The 12,067-nt window shown below is 36.7% G+C and overlaps 1 protein-coding gene across 1 annotated transcript in view; it reads right to left on the reverse strand.

Annotated features, from left to right (window-relative positions):
• Positions 1-12,067, reverse strand: part of PEX3 (peroxisomal biogenesis factor 3) — an 18,893-nt gene continuing 6,826 nt past the window's right edge. Inside the window, exons 3-12 of the mRNA XM_031611322.2 lie at positions 11,955-12,036; positions 7,779-7,822; positions 6,339-6,463; positions 4,835-4,901; positions 4,682-4,736; positions 4,264-4,420; positions 3,283-3,353; positions 2,416-2,538; positions 1,201-1,297; positions 1-829 (exon numbers count right to left, since the gene is read on the reverse strand). Coding sequence (XP_031467182.2) covers positions 746-829; positions 1,201-1,297; positions 2,416-2,538; positions 3,283-3,353; positions 4,264-4,420; positions 4,682-4,736; positions 4,835-4,901; positions 6,339-6,463; positions 7,779-7,822; positions 11,955-12,036 — 905 coding nt within the window. The 3' untranslated portion in view covers positions 1-745. The remainder of the gene's footprint in view (positions 830-1,200; positions 1,298-2,415; positions 2,539-3,282; positions 3,354-4,263; positions 4,421-4,681; positions 4,737-4,834; positions 4,902-6,338; positions 6,464-7,778; positions 7,823-11,954; positions 12,037-12,067) is intronic.

A 12,067-nucleotide genomic window follows, 5' to 3' on the forward strand; every position in this document is an offset into this window, starting at 1 on the left:
AGGCTTTTAAGTGACAGGCCAAATGAGGTATTGCTTTTTCTAAGTAATGTTATCACACACACACCAATTTTACATTAAAATATTTTATTACAATACAGACAATTGGGCTCAAAATTAATACAAATTAAGATAAAATATTTACAAGTTAATGTGTACAATGTAGCTGTTTGAACAGCATAAACAAGAATGTCTAAAAATCTACATTCTGTAAGTAACAAAGAGAGCACCCCCAACTTGTTTAAGAGGCATGGGCAGCAGTTGGCAAAGGCTTTTTGAAGAATGAGGAACTCTTTGGAGCAATGTTTGTAAAGTCAAGGGAAGAAGTCTTTTACAACAAAAGACAAATGTGAGGGATGAACACAAAAGCCTTACTTGGTTCTGTTATTCTTCAATTACTACCATTAACCATACACCCCCAGGCCACCAAGTTTGTTTTAATAACTTCTAGTAGTACTGTCACAAGATGCCTTTCAAATGCAATAAAAATAATCAAATTATGCAAGAGTTTAACAACTTTTTAATAGAAAATTCTTTACATACAGTGATTCTTTCAACAAGAATAGTTTGATGGGCATTTGAAATAGAATTGTATTAGATAGAATGACTATGGGCTCACTCCCAGTTTTTTCAGTATGTTCTTCCTGCTGCTCTGCCACTCCTACACCGTTATAAAATTAACCCCAATCTCAGCAGTAGTCACAAAGATGTGTTATAAATACATGATCTATTTCTATTAATGTGCAGTTCATTTCTCTAGTTGCTGAGGGGTACTAAAAGCTTCGTAAACGTTAGCAGCAAAATCTTTCATTTGTTCCATCATCAGTAAGTCCTGGAAGAAATTTGAGGAATACATTTGCTTAATCAAAACTACACCCACCACTCTTCTGGTTTTACTACAATACGTAATTGTACTGATCATAAGAAAAGCACCTGGCACTCCTCCTGAGATCTAACTCAAACCTTTTGATTGTGCAAAATTCCTGAACAGAACCAAGCTGAGATGTTTTGTTTCTGCTTCTGCGCTGTTTCATTAAGGGAAGAGGTTATAGGAGAAAAAGAAGCAGCTCTACAAGTTTAATTTATGTTACTTATTCCTACTTGTTTAAGCCACTGAAATTAAACAAAATAAGGTACTTTACTAAAAAGAAATAACATCTCAAATTTTTACTAGAGATATTTTAAATGAAGCTAGATTCTTACCTGAACAAAGTGACTGGGTGTTTCACTGCATACTGAATGGATCTGTCCATTTATTATTGGAATTATCTTGGCTAAAGGAAGACTGATGCTGGAGAGACTAGAAGAGAACAAAAAACATTGACATAGAGTTGCTTGTAAGACAACTCAACTGTGATTATTACTAATCTATATAATTACTACTTTAGAAATAAGAGTTGGAAGAAGTTAGTTTTACATAGACCACAAACTGGAATATACAAGATGAAGATTTGTCCCTATTAAATTTTTAATTTAATATAGAACTACCGAAGAAAATTTTATCCATTGGCCATCCTATTTCAGTTTCACAGTTGCTTCTCATGCCAAATGAATGTTTTAGCTACAGTATTTGCCTGTGTATATATGTAAAGTAGTTGCTATACGTGTCCCTCTGCAATCTCAGACCCTTAAACTCTTAACCAAGCTGAGGAGAGACAGCCAAGCTAAAGCCTTCGAGATATTTTAAGCAATGTAAATAGCTACATTTCAATACAAACATTAATATTTAAGTGTCATGAATTATTAAAACAAACATACAAAGTTATTATTCAAAGTATTCATTTTAATATTTTAGGAATTATATTTCTAGGATTGGAAGTCAGCTTTCAGTTTTCTAACACACTGAAGTATTCTAAAATCAAGATAACCTCAGAATAAAAGCTATTTTTTTAAGAGTCTTTTAGAAAGGAGGAGAAGATCCTGAATGTTTGCATTTTTTCCAACATGCCAGACAAGAACCTAAAGCTCTGTAGGTTACACTTATTTGAAGAACCACAGTTACGTCTACCTTCCCTGAAAACTTTTGTAATTAACAGTCAGAGACTTGGACACGCAGAGCTATCTTTCATCTGGCCTCATAGGGGAATGGTGAAAGGACATCTCCCAAACTCAAAAGCAGTCTCTTTGTACAGCACTGGCAAAAATTGGAAAGTATTGGTCTTCTGATTTCTGTTTTTAGATGTGCAAGCGATGGTGAGAAAGACACCTCAGGAAAATTCCAGCAGGTTCTTGGCTGGGGAGAAACAAGCAATGCTCTCTGACCAAAGTGAAGAGACCGTACTTATTCTTGAAAAGCAAGAAACAAAGTTATTTCTAGCATGAGAACTTCAAGTAGGCAAGAAAATCCCTTGCCTGTTTTAGAATTCACGTGATAATGCCTTTGGCCTCATAGTAAGAACCACAACAAAAAACATTTACCTATTTACAGAGCCATTCTGAGAGAAGTCCTGTTCAGTAGGTCTGAAGAACTCCGCCATATTGTCCAGCAGTTGACTGAATCCTCTGTTTAAACACGTGCTCAAAACTGTACTGAAATCTGGACTGAAGAAGTAAATATGTGTTGTTTTGATTCCTAGGATTCATTTTTCCAAACCCAAAACCCCTGCAAATCTCAAGAGTATGTGAGGTTCCCAAATCTCTCCAAGAATCTCCACAGCAAAACAGTCAACAACCTCAACTCCACTCTTGAGATACTAAAAAACAGATAGAATCGAAAGCATTCCTTCCTTACCTATTTCTTATTAAGCAGTAGCACTGAGGGACACATCCTTAAAATGCCCCAGGACTCTAGCAGTTACATTCTAAGAACAGTTTGGCATTTGACTCTCTTTGTTCCTATTCATTGCTTATTATAGAAGCCTCACTGCAGTAGCTCTTGCAGAGGATGCATACAACCACTCATAAAACCATGCATTAAAAACAAATTCTGATAAACCAAAACTGGTGTTCATTTTACCAAAGCAAGTAAATGCAAAATAATTACTCTCAATTTGCGGCAGAAGGGACGTACTTCTCTTTCCCTACATCACTAAGAAAATGCAAGGAAGAGGTATGGGTCTAGCTGTGAAAAACATGCTTGTATTATTAAGGCAAGATTATTTCTTACAAGTTTCAAAGCACTCAAATTTTGAAAATCCCAGTCTTTAATTATGGAATATAAAAATTTAATGCAGTATAGTGACTGCCTGGTCACATTTAGCAAATGAAAGTTCACCACTTTATAAAACTAATTGTCTTACATAAACTGTAGCTGTAAGGAGTTCGATATGAATATTTTCTGTATACCTTTCCAGCATATCTCTAGTTTCATTAAGTAATTTAATTGTAGCAGTGTCTCTTTCTGTGAGTCCACAAGCCTAGAAAAAAACCAAGACAGATGCCAATTAGTGAGAAATCCATAAGAATCATAAAAGTAAGGATGGAAATAGTTTTGTGTCATGGAATTAAGTCAAGATGACTGTAAAGACATCTATTTAATACAAACAATTTATCACAGTAAACCAGATTCTTTATAAATTTGTGTGTGTGGCTTGTAACTGGTCACTGGTTTTGTGTGTGATTTCTTATTTTACTTAACAAAAAAAATCTGTATTTAAAAAATACTAGCTGAAAATACCACGCTAATCAAGCAGCTGAAATAAACACTGCATGTTAGCTGAACTTTAAGAGATAAATGCATGGGGTCACACAATGAAACCTCAGTTTCTTCTTCATACAAGCATAATATCAAGTTGAGAACCAGTTTTCACCAACGTGTGATATGGCTGGAGTCAAATACGTCAGAAAATTTGGGAAATTATTTAATGCTGCCACTTAGATAAGATACACCTTTCTCTTGATTTCTGTTCATTTTCCTTCTCAAATCAACAAAAAGACTTGGGCATACCATCACTTTTTCCAGCACAGCATCTCTTTCAGAGATGATACAGTTGTTCAGGCTCTTTGCTGGTGCGCAAGTAAAAGATAATACATTTCAGCTTCGGACTAAGTTAAGCAGCACTATGCTATGGCATAAATCATGGGCTATAAGTAATAATGTGGCTGTGCTTCCGAGTTCAAAGTTGACACTTATTTTCAATCAAGTGTGAAGAAGGTACAACTTTCCTCATCCTAAATCAAAGAAATAAGTATACTTCACATATATAAAGAAAGAGGTACTGCCATTTATCAAAGATTCAGTTACCACAATGTAATTAGAGTACAGTTATGCACTCCTCCCTCTCCAAAATAAACAAAAAAGTTAGACGAAACAAATAAAACAAGTACCTGGGTAGCAAGAGGGTTTTCTTCATCTGGCATCAGATAATGACATAAGGGAGAATAAGGTGCAACCTGATCTGAATCTTTAAGTTCCACTACTTTCCTGATTTCTTTTAGTTTCTGTTCCAGCTCCAGAAGAGATAGGGCATGCTTAAGGGAAATGCTGAAAAGGTGGAAAGACCATTAATTTTGCAGTCAACATTGTAATGATGTAGTGTTTATTTATTGATGATACGCTCACAGCAGGATCCCAATCTGATACTGGTCTGCACTGTTGTGCTCCCAGCCTGCCAAAAGCTTTGTCTTGCAAAATGTCAGTGTGCATTAATTTTCAATTTTTAAACTCTAATAAAACTCATTGCTGCGGGAACAGTCACCACAGTAAGGACAAAAAGCTAACTACAAGGAAATATGGGCCTCTTACCTTCCAAAAACTTTGTGCACAGCTTGTTTAACAATAGTTATTAACTCAGTCAGTCCTAGAACAAGAAAAAATGTCAGTTATTCTAATTATTTGCTCGAGTCTGTAGAAAAGGAGCATTTTCTAAGTGAAGTTGGTTTATAAAAAGTATCATACCATCTCCTAACAGGTGCTGGATACTAGATAAATATTGCTGTTGAACCTCAGGGGGAGCCAGTGGTGTCTGTGGGGGGAAAAGAAAAAGTTCTGTGAAACAACAATAGAGAACAACACACAAATTATTTCAAACAGGTAGCAAACATTTTCCTTCATCTTTATAATATCCTACAGCAGACAGAGTCCCTCACTCTCAGTGCAGGTCTGGAAAATAACTAGACTTAATAGTTATCTGCTGAGGAGAGGTTTCCTCTGTATCAGAGTACTGGAAAATACAGAATATGGAGATGAAAAATTTCTTTGAAGAAAAACTGAGAGGACCTCAAAAAGAAATCGTACCTTCCCTTCAGTATTTCACAGCTTGCTGTGGTCATCCTTCCAATCACATTCCTACCAATATTTTCCTTATACTTAAGCAGGCTACGAAGAATAGCAGGACACCTGCATTTACAAGTTGTCATAGTTGAACTGGAAGATAACAGTCCCCCCCTAGAAAATTAAACCTGCTGAAATAGGATATTCATGCTCAACCCTAGCGGAAACCAGAGAAATCCCTTGATAAAAACAAAGCTTTGGGGAGTTGAAGAGAATGTCTGTTTGTTCCAGCTAAGTACCTCACAGCTGATTCTGCTAACCCACTCCTCTACTGGAAAAGTAACAGAACGAAAGCATTTCTTCTCCAGAGCCTCTTTGCCCAAAAAAGCCTTTTCAGACTTTACAAAATGCAAACATGACCTCCATCATCTTTGGCTTTCCTAATGAAAGCTTTTCTAGATCCTTCAGACCTGCCTTGACATGCTGTCCCTTGACTCCCAGCAAGAGTGATCCGAGAGGAGCATATACCAACTAATAAAAGTTTGCATTCATTATTTTTAAGTGAGCTGTTCAGCAATTTGCAGATCTTACTCTAGGTATTTAGCTACTCTGGAATCTACTATTATTAAACAATAGATACATTGTACAAGCAAAAACCAAACTTCCTCCTCATCAACAGTTACTTAGATAGATGGCCTTCTAGAGTTAAAAAAAAAAAAAACAACAACCAACCAGTCAGTATTTCAAAGACAACATTTTCCTTTAACACTAAGAGAATTTAACTGAGGAGATTAATGTACAAGCTAGGAAGAACTAAGCATTTATATATGTATTTGCATACACATCTTGGATAATTTTCACAATATTACCGTTACACAAAAGACTAAGGAAAACAATCATTTTAAGTTTGATGCTCAGATTGAAGCAGCCATCTTAAAGCAATGCAGATGCAGACAAAAGGTATTATCCAATATTGCTAGTATTTTGTTAAGCAATATTATCCCCAAATAATCTAAATTTAGAGACTCTGAATTTATCAACAAATCTTACTATCAGTATCCCTTCATGTCTCCCCCTCCAACAAGAACACTTCTTCATTCAAATATTGCTGAGCTGTGCCTTTCTCTCACTAACTTATTCTTTCACTCCCAAGAATATGAAATTTCAACCTTTAAAACAAGAAACTTACCGTGCCATTCTTGCAGACTGCAGCATTATCTAGGTAGATGTAACCGCCAATAATATTTAATTGGACTCGCAAAAGAACTACTAGCATACAGGTACTATAGACAGCTACAATGCTTCTTGTGAAACCTTGAGGAGAGACAACAAAGCAATTTCAAAGTCAAGGAAATAAGGGTGAGTCAAGAAAGAAGAGTGTTCCCAAGACTCAAGAAGTACTGACGCGGCCAGATTGGATGGGGCCCTGGGCAGCCTGGTCTAGCATTAAATGAGAAGGTTGGTGGCCCTGCATGTGGCAGGGGGTTGGAGATTCATGATCCTTGAGGTCCCTTCCAACCCTGGCCATTCTGCGATTCTGTGACGATTTTTAAACACATAGCAATTTCTCTCATTGGTTGTCTCAACACATATTTTCATAAAACATGCCCCAAATCATCATGAGTGTAATATGTGCAAGAGCAACTGCTGAAGTGTTGCCCCATTTAAATCATAGCATCACAGAATATTCTGAGTAGAAAGGGACACATGGAGATCAAACTCCCAGCCCCACAAAGGATCACCTATAAATCAAACCACAGATCTGAGAGCACTGTCCAAATGCTTCTTAAACTCATCAGGCTTGTTGTGACCACTTCTCTGGAGAGCCTGTTCCAGTGCCCAAAAGTCTCATATAATTATAGAAATTGCTCCAGAAGGTGTACCCTGCAGCAGTGCTGTCAGATTCTCTTTCTATCTTAGGCCAGGAAACACACAAAGTATACTAACCCTCACACAACTGAGATGCAGAATGTGTAACAGCAGTTAGAGGAGAAAAAAAAGTTACCTACAGCAGAAGTAGCCAAAATCAGGGAAGCAGTGGTGGTAGGGATAATAAATGGCAGTAACAATTCAGAAGTATTAAATAATAATAATATTTAAAAGTTTAGTGATTTTTCACTACATAATTATCTGAATTCACTTCCCTTCCACTGCTTGCACCAACCAATATGTAAAATGATGAACCAAAGGGTCATCACTTCTGCTGTGGTAGCAACCTCAAACAGGCTTGACAAGAGAAAACTGTTGTGCAAGGGCTGGAGTATATTACTGAGAGATGTTTTCTGCTATGTTCAGAATTGAACTTTGTGAAAAACTAGAGTGATTTTTCTGTGGTGGTACAGAAAGTCCTCACAAAGTTTTGTTGAGCAGGATAACATACGAGGGCCAATAAGATTCTTCACATTGGTTTTTGAGCATCTGCTTTCCATGGATAATATGAAAAAGTCCTTAATAAGGAAATTTTGTGAGGGAATGTGTGAGAAACTTGCTCAGTAGTGTGTTACACTATCTTTGTACCTACTGAAACAACAACTTATTCTAGTGTGAAGTGTGCACTCTGAACGGTATGAAAGTCATTTTAAAATTCATACTAATTATTATGTAGATGGAATCATTTATTTACACTTACTTATTATCTTTAAATCCTCCCATATTTCTAACTTGTTTGCTGGCCTGTGGGGAAAAATAAATTGAAATATCAAGCATTGTATATTTTCCTTGGAAATTAATAAACACATTAGATAAAATGTCAGTGTTCCAAGGCAATTTCATTTAACTACTATAATTACTTACATCAGATTTACATCTACAGTGATTTACATCATTCAAGAATACAGTATATAAGCAATGCATGATGAAGTCACAGAAAAGATACTCACATTTAAATGTTTAAATACAGTATTTATGGATGTCATTTACTTACATTTATACCATCAATTTTGAGTTCCTGTACTAAGCAGTCAGAAAAAACTCAGGGATTGTACACAAAGTAGTTTTTCCTAGGACCTTTACTGTGCATATATTTTAATGTAGACCTCAATTCAGTAGGGCTTTTCTGTACCCACCTGTGCATAATAAGCAAAGGATCAGAATTTCTATCCTCCTTGCTTAGGAGATTTACCATTGTCTTTGTTTTAAAATATTGATTTGGTTATCTAAAAACAAAGCAATTGCAACCCTATGTGGAAAAGAAGTCTACCCATATAAATGCTGTAAACTTAAGGGTTTTTCTTCCACTGAAATATATTTACCTTTTGGTCTGTCTGATTTCTAAGACACTCTGCAGACAAAAAGCAAGAACACAGATGGTACAGAATTACAGAATACCCCAACCTCGAAGGGACCCACAAGTATTACTGAGTCCAACCCCTGGCTTTACACAGGATCATCCAAACTTGGGACCTTGCCCACTGCCCTGGGCAGCTTGTTCCATGCCCACCACTCTCTGGTGAAGAAGCTTTTCCTGACACAGCTCCATGCCATTCCCTCGGGCCCTGTCGCTGTCACACAGAGCAGAGCTCAGCGCTGCCCCTCCGCTCCCTGTGAGGAGCTGCAGCCGCCATCAGGCCTCTCCTCAGCTCCTCTGCTCTGCGCTAAGCCAACCAAGGGGGCTCAGCTGCTCCTCATACACCTGGCCCTCCAGACACTCCACCATCTTTGTAGCCTTCCCCTGGATGCTCTAATAGTTTGATGTCCTCATACTGTGGCACCCAAACCTGCACCCAGTGCTGGAGGTGAAGCCACACAGCGCAGAGCAGTGCAGGACACCTCTCCCCTCACTCAGCAGCAGCACTGGGCCTGCTGCACCAGGCTATGGCCACCCCTTGGCCTGCCAGGGTATGCTGCTGGCTCAGATTCAACTTGCCCCTTTTCCCTGGCTGCATGCATAAATATATCTGAACTAAGACCTATGACATATTTAGGACTAGTAAAGAGACATGATTTTAGCAATGCAATAGCAGACATAAGAGCAAGCTAATCACCCAACAGCTTTATTCAGCCCTTCTCTCACGTTAATCAGTATCAGTAAGTAATGTCTACAGTATCTCACTGTGGAGGAAACAATTCGCAGAAGTAACTTAGGGAAACATTCGGTAATTTCTTGGGATCAGAAGTAACACTTAAATACTTAGCACACACAGTACAGCATAACCCGTTCTTAGATTCTACAGTAATCTAGTCAATAAAATATATACACTTTTCACAGGCTCAATTAACCATTAAGCAATGCTTTTATCTTTCTGAAACATGTGTATTTTAGCATTAGTTTGACCATTTTATCAATCACACAGATAATTTTTCAGCTCACTGCCATTAAGTAATGCAAACAGATTGGCATCATAAACTATTAAATCTGTAACTCCAGAAAGAAGAGACAGATTTAAAATAGAAAAGAAAAAAATATATATAACTGGAAGAGATAGAAGAATCCATAGCACTTCACTTTTTACAAGCAAAATCAAGTTTTAACTCATTCAAAAGCCAAACAAAGACTTTAAAAAGAGACAGTAATATTTCTGTAAGTGAAACACATGACAAGACTCAATAAGAAAAGCCTTACTTATAAGCAATACACTTTCGAAGACAGGACAGCAAACCAACATGAGCAAAATGCATTTGTTATCTATTGAGTCAAAATACATTTTACAGTAAAAAAAAATACTTTTTTTTTTACAAAGTCTTCTCTCACAACATAAGGCAACAATCAGTTAACAGCTTAAGACTGCAAGCACTAATCCTAACAGTGGCTTAATGGAAATAGATTTTTCAGTCTTCACCTACTACTCAATTTTTATTTTGTATTCCTTTACTTAGAAAAGCAGAAGCGATACAGATAGTAATACAAACATAAACACAGTTTTGGAATAAAGTTTGTGATGAATAACTGGGAGATATGCAACATCTGCAAGAGTACAGCAGTAACTACTTTCCCCACTTCATTCAATCTCACTGATTTGAGAGGGGTAGACAGACAGAACAAGAGTACTGGTAGCCTTGTGTGGTGCTCACTTTTTAAAAGTTTACCTGGTAGGCTGAAGAAGTCAGTCTGCCTACATTCCCAATCTATTCCTATCCTCCCCAAGTTACTAAAATAATGTAAAAAGGTTTTAAATTTAAGGAACTGAAAGGATTTAAGTTAAAGGACTTCTCATAGATGATGAAAGAAAAAGACTATATTTACAGATGCTAAAGATGAATGTCTCTGTATCTACTCTTGTATAGGCAACAAGAGTGACACTGGACACTGGTCCAGAGCCATGAGATTAATCTTCCAAAATCAAAGTGGAAAGAAAACAAATCTATACCTTTGTGTACAGCACCTGAATGCAAAGCTTCTTGAAAGGCTCTCTTTAAAGCCTGCTCTGCAGCCTCATTTCATGATCTGTCTCTCCCAGCCCTTTCTCTACCCTTCAGAGAAAGTTCAAGCATCTATTTAGAACTTCCTCTGCATAAGTCAAAAAAGGAAAAACACAAGCACAAACTCTATTGTAAAATACACTCTAAATTAGAGCATCCAAGAATACTCATGGTCTCAGCTGCATGTAACCAATCTTTTAAACACACACACACACACACACACACACACACACGTTTGTTTGTTCTCAGAAATGCATAACAAGTACCATCACCATTTCTGCTGGGATAAATGGAATTCAAAAATCTGCTTCTGTATCCATAAACTGCTCCAACTACTTCAACAAATTGGTGACACTGGCTATATTTTGATCAAAGAATGCATGCTACAGAGAATAAACAAGGCCACTACTTGTCTTGGACATGGAATAAGAGACTATAGATATAAGTAGACTATTCTGCTGTATAGCCCAGAAGACAAATCTGGTCATCCACAACATCCCTTATTCATTCAGGTTAATTTTCATTAAGTGAACTCTTACTATGGGAAGTACGTCAAATATTCCATACAAACTAACTTTTTCCAGTTACTTGTCATTTGGGTTAACCATCACTCAACTACAGTATCCAGGTTCTCACATCATATATTACAAAGCCATTATTTAAGCGTAATTCCCATTCTAAATATCACATTCTGTCAGGTTCTTGGGGGAGTATTTGACTGGAAAAAAAGTCAGCGATGGGATTGCCAATTTATTAAATGCTGGACATTTGAATTTACAGCTATATAAATAAGTCAGCAGGAGCTAAACAGGAAAGGTAATCTTGGGGGCATCAGAAATCCTATGTTAATGGCCTACAATAACACTTCTCCTTCCTCAATGCCAAGCAGCTTTTAAGGTATGCTATTACACACTTTATTTAATATGCCATTTGTTCTTACAGTTATAATGAAAACAAAGGTGTTTTCTGACATGGAGACATTTGTCTTAAAGCATCACATGCCTCTATAACCTCTTATAACTCACTTCCATTTGTAAAATCATTTTGGATACCTTCCACTACCAATCAGATCTGATCTCAATAAGATTACATAAACATTTTCCCAAATAAAAACAACATAGTTAAGATATTCTATTTAAGACAAAGTGCTTACAGGATCTAATCTTCCCTTAAATAGAGAATTTTAACAAAAATCATGGCTCTCATTGAAACATCTGAAAGTGTTAACTATCTCTTGTGAAGTTTGGAGAATGCTATCCATACCTACCAAACTACACCTGACACGACAAAATATTTATGTAGTAATTTCAAAATACCTTAAGACTAATTATTCAACAGGACAAAGAACAGAAATCCTGCACACTCTCTACATTATAAATACATCATTTGGAAAAAAAAAAAAAAGATATCAAAACAAGTTATCTTCAACACAATGAAATAATCTTACCTATTTTTGAGAAGAGATGTGAGACTCTCAGAATTTAACTGATGCATTAAGGCATCCTTCAATGTAGGGAGCATTGACAGCACTGTTATTAAAAGACAAAACAAGAATACAAA

The sequence above is a fragment of the Phasianus colchicus genome, chromosome 2, assembly GCF_987193195.1.
Source record: "Phasianus colchicus chromosome 2, bPhaCol1.hap1.1, whole genome shotgun sequence".
Lineage (NCBI taxonomy): Eukaryota > Metazoa > Chordata > Aves > Galliformes > Phasianidae > Phasianus > Phasianus colchicus.